We start from the raw sequence: 15,746 nt of genomic DNA, 5'->3' as shown, positions 1-15,746 counted from the left end.
CCAGAAGCATGGCGAACTTGGAGCAGATAGAAGACGACTCGAAACACGCAAAAATGTCCACCGAAGTCTCAATTTTAACCAATCCGACAGCAAACGGACCTTATGCGGCAGGCGGTGGAGACCCAGGCGCGTTTCCAAGTCTGATCCCGTCGTTCGCTGACGCATGTAAGCTGGTGTCAACGCCGTACTCGTGTCTAGTCATGGACACGCACAGGAGACATATTGCCCTGTCGCCCATGTACCTGAAGAAGAAACGGACAGGGATCCAAGAGGAACTGAACACCGAACTGCTAAGATACTCAGAAAGGTAAGCTATGGGTTGAATATGCTAGTTAGTTAACTCACGAAGTGGCTAGTAACCAGCGATGTGCTGCTAGTTTATACACGTTGTAATACGCATGTAGACCCGACACATGCGCACCAGAGGTAGTCTGGCGGTAAAAAACTACTTTTTTTCGTACTTTGGATAAATGACAGTTTGCGCATACAGAAACATTTTGGCTACTCTAAATCTCTCCACTTTTTCGAGTTAAGAAAGTAGTTAGTTATATTGAAGCTAGTCACTAAACAACTCGTTAGTGAGAGCGTAGTTGAACAACGCCCTGGACCAGAGCTATCTAGCAGGCTTCCTACTTTGCAGTTGAAATCTATATCATCCCGAAATAGTTACTATTTAGAATATATTTGCTGTTGCATGCCTGATTTCGAGATCAGTGGCACAAAAGACTTTGATGGTCATGGCCCGCTACCAAAACCTGCGGGCTCTCCTTCACTGCAGCCAACGTGAGTAAAACGTTGAAACGTGTCAACCCTCGCAAGGCTGCAGGTCCAGATCCCAGCCGCGTCCTCAGAACATGCGCAGACCAGCTGGCTGGTGTGTTTACGGACATATTCAATCTCTCCCTATCACAGTCTGCTGTCCTCACTTGCTTCAAGACGTCCACCATTGTTCCTGTTCTCAAGAAAGTCAAGGTAACTGAGCTAAACGATTATCGCCCCGTAGCACTCACTTCCTCTTCATGAAGTGCTTTGAGAGACTAGTCAAGGACCATATCACCTCCACGCTACCTGACACCCTAGGCCCACTCCAATTTGCTTACCGCCCCAATAGGTCCACAGACGACGCAATCGCACTGCCCTAACCCATCTGGACGAGAGGAATACCTATGTAAGAATGCTGTTCATCGACTACAGCTCAGCATTTAACACCATAGTACCCTCTAAACTCGTCATTAAGCTCGAGACCCTGGGTCTCGATCCCTCCCTGTGCAACTGGGTCCTGGACTTCCTGACAGGCCGCCCCCAGGTGGTGAGAGTAGGTAACATCTCCACCCCGCTGATCCTCAACACAGGGGCCCCACATGGGTGCGTTCTCAGCCCTCTCCTGTACTCCCTGTTCACCCACGACTGCGTGGCCATGCACATTTCCAACTCAATCATCAAGTTTGCAGACGACACTACAGTGGTAGGCTTGATTACCAACAACGACGAGACGGCCTACAGGGAGAAGGTGAGGGCCCTCGGAGTGTGGTGTCAGGAAAATAACCTCACACTCAACGTCAACAAAACAAAGGAGATGATCGTGGACTTCAGGAAACAGCAGAGGGAGCAGCCCCCCATCCACATCGACGGGACAGTAGTGGAGAGGGTGGAGAGTTTTAAGTTCCTCAGCGTACACATCACGGACAAACTGAAATGGTCCACCCACACAGACAGTGTGGTGAAGAAGGCACAACAGCGCCTCTTCAACCTCAGGAGCCTGAAGAAATTTGTCTTGTCACCAAAAACACTCACAAACTTTTACAGATGCACAATTGAGAGCATCCTGTCGGGCTCTATCACCGCCTGGTACGGCAGCTGCTCCGCCCATAACCGGAAGGCTCTCCAGAGGGTGGTGAGGTCTGCACAACGCATCACCGGGTGCAAACTACCTGCCCTCCAGGACACCTACACCACCCGATGTCACAGGAAGGCCAAAATGATCATCAAGGACAGCAACCACCCGAGCCACTGCCTGTTCACCCCGCTAACATCCAGAAGGCGAGGTCAGTACAGGTGCATCAAAACTGGGACAGAGAGACTGAAAAACAGCTTCTATCTCAAGGTCATCAGACTGTTAAATAGCCATCACTAACATTGAGTGGCTGCTACCAACATACTGACTCAACTCCAACCACTTTAATAATGAAAAAAATGTATGTAATAAATGTATCACTAGCCACTTTCTATAATGTTTACTTACCTCATATGTATATACTGTACTCTATACCATCTACTTCATCTTGCCTATGCCGTTCGGCCATCGCTCATTTATATATTTTTATGTACATATTCGTATTCATTCCTTTCCACTTGTGTGTACAAGGTAGTTGTTGTGAAATTGTTAGATTACTTGTTAGATATTACTGCATGATCGGAACTAGAAGCACAAGCATTTCGCTACACTCGCATTAACATCTGCTAACCATGTGTATGTGACCAATAACATCTGCTAACCATGTGTATGGACCAATAACAGCTGCTGACCATGTGTATGGACCAATAACATCTGCTAACCATGTGTATGGACCAATAACATCTGCTAACCGTGTGTATGGACCAATAACATCTGCTAACCGTGTGTATGGACCAATAACATCTGCTAACCGTGTGTATGGACCAATAACATCTGCTAACCGTGTGTATGGACCAATAACATCTGCTAACCGTGTGTATGGACCAATAACATCTGCTAACCATGTGTATGGACCAATAACATCTGCTAACCGTGTGTATGGACCAATAACATCTGCTAACCGTGTGTATGGACCAATAACATCTGCTAACCATGTGTATGGACCATTAACATCTGCTGACCATGTGTATGGACCATTAACATCTGCTGACCATGTGTATGGACCATTAACATCTGTTAACCATGTGACCAATAACATCTAACCATGTGACCAATAACATCTGTTAACCATGTGACCAATAACATCTGCTGACCATGTGTATGGGACCAATAACATTTGATTTGATGTAAAACACTACTAACATTGGGTGGGTTCCGATACCTTTTGGACTCCGAGCGGGCTAAGGCACTGCAGCGCAAGAGGCGTCACTACAGACCCTGGTTCGATGCTGGGCTGTATCACAACCAGCCGTGATCGGGAGTCCCGTAGGGCGGAGCTTTCAAACCCTGGATTATATGTGTAGCTATGATTGCAAATTTTATGAACAAAAATACAGTTTTAAAATTCACACAATGTATAAACCTATTGTGACTGGGGCAGACCCAACCCTGCTGGCTGTGCAGGCTACTGTTCCAGCCCTGCACTAACACACCTGAGTCAATGTATCAAACCTAATAAGTTAATAATCAAGTTTGCTGTTGCTGGGCTGGAACAGAAGTCTGCTCACCCAGTAGATCGGGGACCAGTGGAGCGAGGTTGGCCACCTACATTTGAGTCATTTAGCAGACGCTCTTATCCAGAGCGACTTACAGGAGCAATTACGGTTAAGTACCTTGCTCAAAGGCACATCAACTGAGGCTTGTCGGCTCTGGGATTCAAACCAGCAACCTTTCAGTTACTGGCCCAACGCTCTAACCACTAGCCTACTCCAGTCCTGTTATTTACTTTTTTACTTTTAAAAATAATAATGGTAATAATAGCCTAGTTGTTACTAAAATGTCAAACTTTTACATGTGATTTAGCTTAATAGTACACTTTGAAATTATATGTAAGTGATGATTATTTGAGGTTAAGTGTTTAAAATTGTTTTAATTGTTAACTTAACAATTTTTTGATGTTGAACTAGTGTTGATGAATCACAGATCACAGTCCTGCAATAGAGAGAGGAAGGGAATCTCTAAGTTGTCTGTGTTGTATTCGCAAATGGAAATGACCTTTTTTGTTCAGTCATAAGCTCCAATTAGTTTGATCAATTAGTTTTGATTGTCCTTTTATTTATTTATTTTTTATACGGATATCAGCAACGTGAAATCATTTTGCAGTTGATAATGGCATGCAACGCCAATGCAACGCCAATGCAGCCACTGCTGTAGGCCTAACTCCAGTATTGTAGCCCCGGACAAGCACACCTGATTCCACTCATTGAGGGCCTGATGATTAGTTGACAAATTGAATCCGGTGTGTTTGTTCGGGGCTACAATAAAACTACCGTTGGGGGGGGGGGGGGTACTGGAGGACCGGAGTTGGGAACCACTAGCAGTATGATACAGTATGATGGCATTAGCCTTGTGGGAATTTGCAGTTGACATTGTGCATCTGAAGCAGAGAATAGCTTAACTCACACACTGTTTTACATATTGTTCGGTTCTCCGTTTAAAAACAATAACACTAGATTTACATTTACATTTTAGTCATTTAGCAGACGCTCTTATCCAGAGCGACTCACAGTAGTGAATGCATACATTACATAAATGTTTTCCCCCGTACTGGTCCCCCGTGGGAAACGAACCCACAACCCTGGTGTTGCAAACACCATGCTCTACCAACTGAGCCACACGGGATCGTGTGATCATTTGTAAGAGGCTAATCATTATACCAGATTTTGTAGGACAAAGTAGTAGTCGAAGAATCTGATGCTGCTGCAGTATTGCTCATCTTCACAGTGAGAATCTGATGCTGCTGCAGTATTGCTCATCTTCACAGTGAGAATCTGATGCTGCTGCAGTATTGCTCATCTTCACAGTGAGAATCTGATGCTGCTGCAGTATTGCTCATCTTCACAGTGGGAATCTGATGCTGCTGCAGTATTGCTCATCTTCACCGTGGGAATCTGATGCTGCTGCAGTATTGCTCATTTTCACAGTGGGAATCTGATGCTGCTGCAGTATTGCTCAACTTCACAGTGGGAATCTGATGCTGCTGCAGTATTGCTCATCTTCACAGTGGGAATCTGATGCTGCTGCAGTATTGCTCATCTTCACAGTGGGAATCTGATGCTGCTGCAGTATTGCTCATCTTCACAGTGGGAATCTGATGCTGCTGCAGTATTGCTCATCTTCACCGTGGGAATCTGATGCTGCTGCAGTATTGCTCATCTTCACAGTGGGAATCTGATGCTGCTGCAGTATTGCTCATCTTCACAGTGGGAATCTGATGCTGCTGCAGTATTGCTCATCTTCACCGTGGGAATCTGATGCTGCTGCAGTATTGCTCATCTTCACAGTGGGAATCTGATGCTGCTGCAGTATTGCTCACCTTCACAGTGGGAATCCAGTCAACGTGTGTGTCTTGATAGAGGTCAGCTGGTGAACCTACAGTAGTACATAAACAAATGAAAAGCACCCCTGATGTTAGAAAATCAAATCAAATTTGAAACTTCCCCAAACTGCCCCATTATTGAGTTTTTCTAAGGACCCAGAAAACAGAGCCAGTGGGATAACCTATCCAAGTAAGATTTCACTTCTTTAGCTACCTGTACCATCAGGGCTTTTAATTGTTTGATTGTGTGTTTGATTCATTCAGCTGTTTTAGTGTCATATAAAGATTCAATCTATTGTTGGGCTGGAACAACCAATAGTCAACACAGCAGGTTGTCCTATCCCATTGAGGCCTTTGTCCTATGCTGTAATGTACATACACTCTTATGAATAAAGTTCTCAACAAATTATCGTTGGAGTTTCTTTTTGGGGGGGGGGACAGTAAGGTCCTCCTGGCTATATGGATGTAATATTGTATAGTCTCCCCCTTTTCATAGTCATGGCTATAAGGGATACAGCTGTTGTCAAATGAACGTCATGTTTTACATTTCGTAGCAGACTAGGAGAATTAGGTTACGGTAAGGAAAAGGGTTAGCATTAGCTAAAATAAAAAAAATACTTTCGACAATTTGGTACAAGCTAGATCCCTTTTAGCCAGGAGCCCTTTTTCAAAGGCCTAGAGTACATGGTTGCATTCAAGACCAGGTATTTTTTACTGATCTGATCTGGACGACCAGCGTATTAACAAGATTCTGCTCATTTCTCCAGTCATAAAGTTTAGTAGAAGTGTTTATCAGAAGGCCACATTTTTCCCGTGCAAAGAAAATGTCTCTGACATAGCCTATAAACCTATGCCACTACACGCTTATTCATATCCTAAATTATGACTATCCAATCTACTCATCACATTAGGAGTAGTAGTCTTATGATGATAGAGGCATGTCATCTTTTTTTAGGGTGAAAAATAGCTTCCCCAAAAATGTTAATCTCACACAATACATGCTATTTGCTGGACTACAAGCTATCTAGCTAGCTAATTTAGTGTTGTTGTTAGCACAACAGCTAAACTAAACTCGAAATCGATCAGACGTGATTTACCAGTGATTAAATGATCGTAGCAGACCAGTTACTGACAGCTGTCTGGGTTCAGCTCTTGACGGGTAAAACGTTTTCTTCGCTTTTCTGACAGTTCTTGAGTCCTGGTGTGGGAATCTGTTCATTTTATTATAATTTTAACTGTTTTCTTTCCTGCCTTGTTAGAGCAGCCAAATACTGAATGAAGTAGTTTTAGGCACTGTTATCATGCAGTTTGGGGTAGCCACTCGGCTGTTGTCAGAATAATTCATGTGGTGGTCTTCCAACATGGCCGCCAGGAGGTGTCGTTAGGTCAACTCTATAGCGTGCAGGCTTGTGCAGAATATCAGATCTTTACAATGCTCTGAACTTGTATTAAACATCCCAGGAACCACATGAAATATGTTACATTGATCTTCTGGCCTGCACATAATCATCTGTGTATCTGGCGTGTTCTCTGCTGACGATAACACTCCCGGGTCGTATCCTCTAGGAACCAAACAGAAGTAAACTGTCTGGAACGGGAGGGACCTACCTTGAAATGTTTTTTTAAGTTTCCTGTTGCAAAACGTTTTGTTGTGGTGTGCATTAATGAATATGACCCTGTCGACCGGTGTTCCCTGTGCAGTCTGAAAGGTGTGCCTCTGGCCTATGATGAGGTCAGTTTACTGAGACAGCATGGAGACATCTACGACGATAACGGATACATTCACCTCGACATACAAGCCAACTTTGTCGTCTTCCAACCCCAGAGAGGACAGAAACTACTGGTGAGAGGCAAGCTATGTTAACTGTTTGTGAGTAACCCATACAGAACCGATGTGATTCTTACAGACAACTGCACAGTGTTGATGTGTTGTAGCTAGTTACCATGGTAATCTAACTGTACCCCCCCCCCTCTCCAGGGTACAGTTAATAAGCTTGGTGTGAGTCACGTGGGCTGTCTGGTCCATGGCTGTTTCAACGCCAGTGTTCCGAAGCCAGCCCACGTCACCATGGAGACCTGGAAGGAGGCAGGACCCAGGATAGGGGCGGAGCTGGAGTTTGAGGTCTGTCAGCTAGATGCAGACACAGTCGGAGTACTGCTGATCAGAGGAAGACTTGGCAGGGCACGGTAGGTTACGGTGTGTCTGAGATGGATTACATTGCAGTCGGACTGTGCAGAATCACTGATGTACAAATCACTTTGCATCCCAGTTGCTGGATCGAGTGATCAAGGGCCAGTGATTCTGTGCCTCGCACGGCAGGGGGGGCAAGCTGCATGGGCCTTGCACGGCAGGGGGGGGCAAGCTGTATGGGCCTCGCGCGGCAGGGGGGGGGCAAGCTGTATGGGCCTCGCGCGGCGGGGGGGGGGGGCAAGCTGTATGGGCCTCGCGCGGCGGGGGGGGGGCAAGCTGTATGGGCCTCGCGCGGCAGGGGGGGCAAGCTGTATGGGCCTCGCGCGGCGGGGGGGGGGGCAAGCTGTATGGGCCTCGCGGGCGGGGGGGGAGGCAAGCTGTATGGGCCTCGCGCGGCAGGGTGGTGCAAGCTGTATGGGCCTCGCGCGGCAGGGGGTCGCGGGCGGGGGGGGGGGGGCAAGCTGTATGGGCCTCGCGCGGCGGGGGGGGGGGGGCAAGCTGTATGGGCCTCGCGCGGCGGGGGGGCAAGCTGTATGGGCCTCGCGCGGCAGGGGGGGCAAGCTGTATGGGCCTCGCGCGGCGGGGGGGGGGCAAGCTGTATGGGCCTCGCGCGGCGGGGGGGGGGCAAGCTGTATGGGCCTCGCGCGGCGGGGGGGGGGCAAGCTGTATGGGCCTCGCGCGGCAGGGGGGGCAAGCTGTATGGGCCTCGCGCGGCAGGGGGGGGGGCAAGCTGTATGGGCCTCGCGCGGCAGTGGGCAAGCTGTATGAGGATATGTTAGAGCTGTGTTATCTGAGGCTAAACAGTTGTGTGTTCTCTCAGGGTTCAGGAGCTGATGGCAGCTGGAGAGAGTTCTGATCCTATTGACCCCACAGAACAGCTGGAGGAACCAGACACAGAACCTGCTCTACAACCCAACCAGGACTCGCCCGAAGCCACCGTCAAACCCAAGAAGAAGAAGAAGAGGAAGGAGAAACACAGAGAGGAGGTGGTTTCAGTACCAGCCCCCGGAGATGCTGTGAACGGAACAGTGGAGGACAGCAGCACTAACGGACACTCTGAGGAGAAGAAGAAGAAGAGGAAGGAGAAACGACAGAACGAAGAGGATGAGGAGAGAGAAGTGGGTGGGAGAGGTCCTGTGGAGGTGCAGGGGAGCGACTCCAGCGGTTACCTTAGTGACAAGCCAAACAGGAAGAGGAAACAGGGTGACGATATCACGTCCTTTCTCCATGGAGATCCTGAAACGCCCAAAACTAAGAAGAAGAAAAATAAATGATGTGACTGTGTCACTGCGACTAAAATTGAGTGAAACTGAATAAACATTAAAAGATGATGATGTTGACTAATGGAATGTCTTAAGTACACCTGGTGACATAGTTTGGTTACAGCTTCAGCCCAATGTGGCCTCCCATACTGTTGGGTTGGTCTGTGTCTCTGTTGATGCAGCTCTTTGTGTAGTTCCCTTTACAAACCTCCCATACTGTTGGGTTGGTCTGTGTCTCTGTTGATGCAGCTCTTTGTGTAGTTCCCTTTACAAACCTCCCATACTGTTGGGTTGGTCTGTGTCTCTGTTGATGCAGCTCTTTGTGTAGTTCCCTTTACAAACCTCCCATACTGTTGGGTTGGTCTGTGTCTCTGTTGATGCAGCTCTTTGTGTAGTTCCCTTTACAAACCTCCCATACTGTTGGGTTGGTCTGTGTCTCTGTTGATGCAGCTCTTTGTCTAGTTCCCTTTACAAACCTCCCATACTGTTGGGTTGGTCTGTGTCTCTGTTGATGCAGCTCTTTGTGTAGTTCCCTTTACAAACCTCCCATACTGTTGGGTTGGTCTGTGTCTCTGTTGATGCAGCTCTTTGTGTAGTTCCCTTTACAAACCTCCCATACTGTTGGGTTGGTCTGTGTCTCTGTTGATGCAGCTCTTTGTGTAGTTCCCTTTACAAACCTCCCATACTGTTGGGTTGGTCTGTGTCTCTGTTGATGCAGCTCTTTGTGTAGTTCCCTTTACAAACCTCTCATACTGTTGGGTTGGTCTGTGTCTCTGTTGATGCAGCTCTTTGTGTAGTTCCCTTTACAAACCTCTCATACTGTTGGGTTGGTCTGTGTCTCTGTTGATGCAGCTCTTTGTGTAGTTCCCTTTACAAACCTCTCATACTGTTGGGTTGGTCTGTGTCTCTGTTGATGCAGCTCTTTGTGTAGTTCCCTTTACAAACCTCCCATACTGTTGGGTTGGTCTGTGTCTCTGTTGATGCAGCTCTTTGTCTAGTTCCCTTTACAAACCTCCCATACTGTTGGGTTGGTCTGTGTCTCTGTTGATGCAGCTCTTTGTGTAGTTCCCTTTACAAACCTCCCATACTGTTGGGTTGGTCTGTGTCTCTGTTGATGCAGCTCTTTGTGTAGTTCCCTTTACAAACCTCCCATACTGTTGGGTTGGTCTGTGTCTCTGTTGATGCAGCTCTTTGTGTAGTTCCCTTTACAAACCTCCCATACTGTTGGGTTGGTCTGTGTCTCTGTTGATGCAGCTCTTTGTGTAGTTCCCTTTACAAACCTCCCATACTGTTGGGTTGGTCTGTGTCTCTGTTGATGCAGCTCTTTGTGTAGTTCCCTTTACAAACCTGCAGAGGGAGCCAAGTCATTTCTAGAAGCCTCCATGGCTCATGGTAAAGAACTCCAGGTTTTACCCTTCTAGCTTCCGCTAGAACACATCCACATGCTGTAGGGATATTCGTCACGGCTTTACCAGTGTCTTCAAATCTGGAATGGCACCCTATTCCCTACATTGTGCACTAGTTTGGGTCAGGGTCACATAGGGCTATCATATAGGTTCTTTGCCAAAAGTAGTGCACTATGTAGGGAATTAGGGTTTCATTTGGAACGGAGATGGTGTGTTGTTGTTCTCCAGGCCCCGGAGAGAAGGGAAGAGATGTTACCGCTGTCTAGTCCTTCTACACATTGAAGACCTCAGCAAAGCAGAGAAAGTGTTTTTATTAATTAAATAATGATATATTTGGGAGTGACTGTGTTGTGCCTTTTTTCTAAGTTAGTGTGGTAGAGGATAGTTAGTTGTAGATGTAGGTGATGACGCAGCTCCACGAGAAGGGCTTACCAACAACAACTAATTTGAGGTATGTCCATCTCCCCAAGTCGCCTGAGTGGGTGATTCATAATTGTACAGTTTGTCACGTTTTGTACTAGGAAGTTAACATGCAATCCGATCAGACGGGTTCATACTAGGTAGGAGGCGTGTGGAGTCGGCAAATATGTTGAGCCACAACCCCTCACTTAATCTGAGGAATGGAGAGCAGAGCTGCACACACAGGTGAGAAATGGATCATTAGACCTTGTGTTATGTCTAATATGTAATGATCATTGTTTTAGACTAGGATCCTCAATGTAGGGTTATTCCATATCATTGTTTTAGACTAGGATGTAGGGTTATTCCATATCATTGTTTTAGACTAGGATGTAGGGTTATTCCATATCATTGTTTTAGACTAGGATGTAGGGTTATTCCATATCATTGTTTTAGACTAGGATGTAGGGTTATTCCATATCATTGTTTTAGACTAGGATGTAGGGTTATTCCATATCATTGTTTTAGACTAGGATGTAGGGTTATTCCATATCATTGTTTTAGACTAGGATGTAGGGTTATTCCATATCATTGTTTTAGACTAGGATGTAGGGTTATTCCATATCATTGTTTTAGACTAGGATGTAGGGTTATTCCATATCATTGTTTTAGACTAGGATGTAGGGTTATTCCATATCATTGGGTGAATCAAAACGAGCACCTAACTGTTGTACATGGAGTTACACGAACACTCCCACTTCAATTTTCTTACTATGGTTTTGCAGATAGCTGCTTTATTGAGGAAAGTTTTACTTGCAATGACTGTAATGTGGCTGCAGCCTGGTTTCATAGACTAGACGTAACAAAGTAAACATCAATTTGGTACTCTCAAATTACTATTTGTTACATTTGGAATGGTTACTTAAGGTAAAAACTAAAGTTGGGTGGTTGGTCATGGTGGATGGGTAGGCGTGTAACGTTTACGTCTAGCAACCCAAAGCTTGTGCTTTCGAATCTCATCAGACAACTAGCATTTTAGCTCATTTGCAACTACTTTAACCTTAACCCCTAGCCTAACAAACATTAGCCACTTAGCTAATGTTAGCGTTAGCCACCTAGCTAACGTCAGCGTTAGCCACAACAAATCTGAATTCCTAACCTATAATACGTTTAGCAAAAGCGTAAGTATGAATTGCAATTCCTAACATATTGTATGACATGGATGATGGACATCCACAAATTAATACATACCATATGAAACTTAACATCATATTAATTGGAATGTCCAGGATTTACCTTTACTATGTTACGTCTACCCCTGAGTCCAGGTTGGTGGTTAACTTAACTACCTAAGTTGAATGCGCTGATTAAGTTGCTCTGGATAAGAGCATCTGCTAAATGATCAAAATGTAGTCTGGTACACTGGGTGGGTGGAGTTTGCACACTTTAGACCATTCCATTGGTCCTAAAGTGAAATCTCTGCCCACCTGTAGCACTGTGCGAACTAACATTTTAATTAACCAGGCAAGTCCATTAAGAACCCATTCTTATTTACAATGACGGCCTACCCTGGCCAAACCCAAATGACGCTGGGCCAATTGTACACCACCCTATGGGACTCCCAATCACGGACGGATGTGATACAGCCTGGAATCGCACCAGGGACTGCAGTGACACCTCTTGCACTGAGATGCAGTGCCTTAGACTGCTGCTCCACTCGGGAGCCCAGATGTAAAAATGATTGCACCCATCATGCACCGAGGCAGACGAACACACACAATATCCTGTCTAACCCCAACTCAGAGAAGACTTCATTCGATCTATACATTAAAATATATTTTGAGATGAGTGAAGTTCATAATCTCTAAAGTCTATACCTACTCCTCCCCCCTAAAGTCTATACCTACTCCTCCCCCCTAAAGTCTATACCTACTCCTCCCCCCTAAAGTCTATACCTACTCCTCCCCACTAGTCTGTACCTACTCCTCCCCCCTAAAGTCTATACCTACTCCTCCCCCCTAAAGTCTATACCTACTCCTCCCCCCTAAAGTCTATACCTACTCCTCCCCCCTAAAGTCTATACCTACTCCTCCCCACTAGTCTGTACCTACTCCTCCCCCCTAAAGTCTATACCTACTCCTCCCCCCTAAAGTCTATACCTACTCCTCCCCACTAGTCTGTACCTACTCCTCCCCCTAAAGTCTACACCTACTCCTCTCCCCTAAAGTCTATACCTACTCCTCCCCACTAGTCTGTACCTACTCCTCCCCACTAGTCTGTACCTACTCCTCCCCCCTAAAGTCTATACCTACTCCTCCCCACTAGTCTGTACCTACTCCTCCCCACTAGTCTGTACCTACTCCTCCCCCCTAAAGTCTATACCTACTCCTCCCCCCTAAAGTCTATACCTACTCCTCCCCCCTAAAGTCTATACCTACTCCTCCCCCCTAAAGTCTATACCTACTGCTCCCCCCTAAAGTCTATACCTACTCCTCCCCACTAGTCTGTACCTACTCCTCCCCCCTAAAGTCTATACCTACTCCTCCCCCCTAAAGTCTATACCTACTCCTCCCCACTAGTCTGTACCTACTCCTCCCCCCTAAAGTCTATACCTACTCCTCCCCCCCTAAAGTCTATACCTACTCCTCCCCCCTAAAGTCTATACCTACTCCTCCCCCCTAAACTCTATACCTACTCCTCCCCACTAGTCTGTACCTACTCCTCCCCCCTAAAGTCTATACCTACTCCTCCCCACTAGTCTATACCTACTCCTCCCCCCTAAAGTCTATACCTACTCCTCCCCCCTAAAGTCTATACCTACTCCTCCCCACTAGTCTGTACCTACTCCTCCCCCCTAAAGTCTATACCTACTCCTCCCCCCTAAAGTCTATACCTACTCCTCCCCACTAGTCTATACCTACTCCTCCCCCCTAAAGTCTATACCTACTCCTCCCCACTAGTCTGTACCTACTCCTCCCCCCTAAAGTCTATACCTACTCCTCCCCCCTAAAGTCTATACCTACTCCTCCCCACTAGTCTGTACCTACTCCTCCCCCCTAAAGTCTATACCTACTCCTCCCCCCTAAAGTCTATACCTACACCTCCCCACTAGTCTATACCTACTCCTCCCCCCTAAACTCTATACCTACTCCTCCCCACTAGTCTGTACCTACTCCTCCCCCCTAAAGTCTATACCTACTCCTCCCCCCTAAAGTCTATACCTACTCCTCCCCCCTAAAGTCTGTACCTACTCCTCCCCACTAGTCTGTACCTACTCCTCCCCCCTAAAGTCTATACCTACTCCTCCCCCCTAAAGTCTATACCTACTCCTCCCCCCTAAAGTCTATACCTACTCCTCCCCCCTAAAGTCTATACCTACTCCTCCCCCCTAAAGTCTATACCTACTCCTCCCCACTAGTCTATACCTACTCCTCCCCCCTAGTCTATACCTACTCCTCCCCCCTAAAGTCTATACCTACTCCTCCCCCCTAAAGTCTATACCTACTCCTCCCCACTAGTCTGTACCTACTCCTCCCCCCTAAAGTCTATACCTACTCCTCCCCCCTAAAGTCTATACCTACTCCTCCCCACTAGTCTATACCTACTCCTCCCCACTAGTCTGTACCTACTCCTCCCCCCTAAAGTCTATACCTACTCCTCCCCCCTAAAGTCTATACCTACTCCTCCCCACTAGTCTGTACCTACTCCTCCCCCCTAAAGTCTATACCTACTCCTCCCCCCTAAAGTCTATACCTACTCCTCCCCCCTAAAGTCTATACCTACTCCTCCCCCCTAAAGTCTATACCTACTCCTCCCCCCTAAAGTCTATACCTACTCCTCCCCACTAGTCTGTACCTACTCCTCCCCCCTAAAGTCTATACCTACTCCTCCCCCCTAAAGTCTATACCTACTCCTCCCCACTAGTCTATACCTACTCCTCCCCCCTAAAGTCTATACCTACTCCTCCCCACTAGTCTGTACCTACTCCTCCCCCCTAAAGTCTATACCTACTCCTCCCCCCTAAAGTCTATACCTACTCCTCCCCCCTAAAGTCTGTACCTACTCCTCCCCTAAAGTCTGTACCTACTCCTCCCCCCTAAAGTCTATACCTACTCCTCCCCCCTAAAGTCTATACCTACTCCTCCCCCCTAAAGTCTATACCTACTCCTCCCCCCTAAAGTCTATACCTACTCCTCCCCCCTAAAGTCTATACCTACTCCTCCCCCCTAAAGTCTATACCTACTCCTCCCCACTAGTCTGTACCTACTCCTCCCCCCTAAAGTCTATACCTACTCCTCCCCCCTAAAGTCTATACCTACTCCTCCCCACTAGTCTATACCTACTCCTCCCCCCTAAAGTCTATACCTACTCCTCCCCACTAGTCTGTACCTACTCCTCCCCCCTAAAGTCTATACCTACTCCTCCCCCCTAAAGTCTATACCTACTCCTCCCCCCTAAAGTCTGTACCTACTCCTCCCCACTAGTCTGTACCTACTCCTCCCCCCTAAAGTCTATACCTACTCCTCCCCCCTAAAGTCTATACCTACTCCTCCCCCTAAAGTCTATACCTACTCCTCCCCCCTAAAGTCTATACCTACTCCTCCCCCCTAAAGTCTATACCTACTCCTCCCCCCTAAAGTCTATACCTACTCCTCCCCCCTAAAGTCTATACCTACTCCTCCCCATTAAAGTCTATACCTACTCCTCCTCACTAAAGTCTATACCTACTCCCCCCCCCTAAAGTCTATACCTACTCCTCCCCCCTAAAGTCTGTACCTACTCCTCCCCCCTAGTCTATACCTACTCCTCCCCCCTAAAGTCTATACCTACTCCTCCCCACTAGTCTATACCTACTCCTCCCCACTAGTCTGTACCTACTCCTCCCCCCTAAAGTCTATACCTACTCCTCCCCATTAAAGTCTATACCTACTCCTCCCCCCTAAAGTCTGTACCTACTCCTCCCCCCTAAAGTCTATACCTACTCCTCCCCCCTAAAGTCTATACCTACTCCTCCCCACTAGTCTATACCTACTCCTCCCCACTAGTCTATACCTACTCCTCCCCCCTAAAGTCTATACCTACTCCTCCCCCCTAAAGTCTGTACCTACTCCTCCCCCCTAAAGTCTGTACCTACTCCTCCCCACTAAAGTCTATACCTACTCCTCCCCACTAAATCTATACCTACTCCTCCCCATTAAAGTCTATACCTACTCCTCCCCACTAGTCTGTACCTACTCCTCCCCCCTAAAGTCTATACCTACTCCTCCCCCCTAAA

The 15,746-nt window shown here is 47.0% G+C and overlaps 1 protein-coding gene across 1 annotated transcript; it reads left to right on the top strand.

The window, feature by feature from the left end:
* Positions 1–8,734, top strand: polr1f (RNA polymerase I subunit F). Its single transcript, NM_001146566.1, is given in 4 exon segments — positions 1–307; positions 6,915–7,056; positions 7,192–7,400; positions 8,225–8,734. Coding segments are annotated over 4 exon segments (1,104 nt in total). The 5' UTR covers positions 1–8; the 3' UTR covers positions 8,679–8,734.
* The last annotated feature ends 7,012 nt before the right edge of the window (positions 8,735–15,746 follow it).

The sequence above is a fragment of the Salmo salar genome, chromosome 14 (genome assembly GCF_965601325.2).
Source record: "Salmo salar chromosome 14, fSalSal1, whole genome shotgun sequence".
NCBI lineage: Eukaryota > Metazoa > Chordata > Actinopteri > Salmoniformes > Salmonidae > Salmo > Salmo salar.
This window is presented reverse-complemented; position numbering and strand designations above follow the sequence as displayed.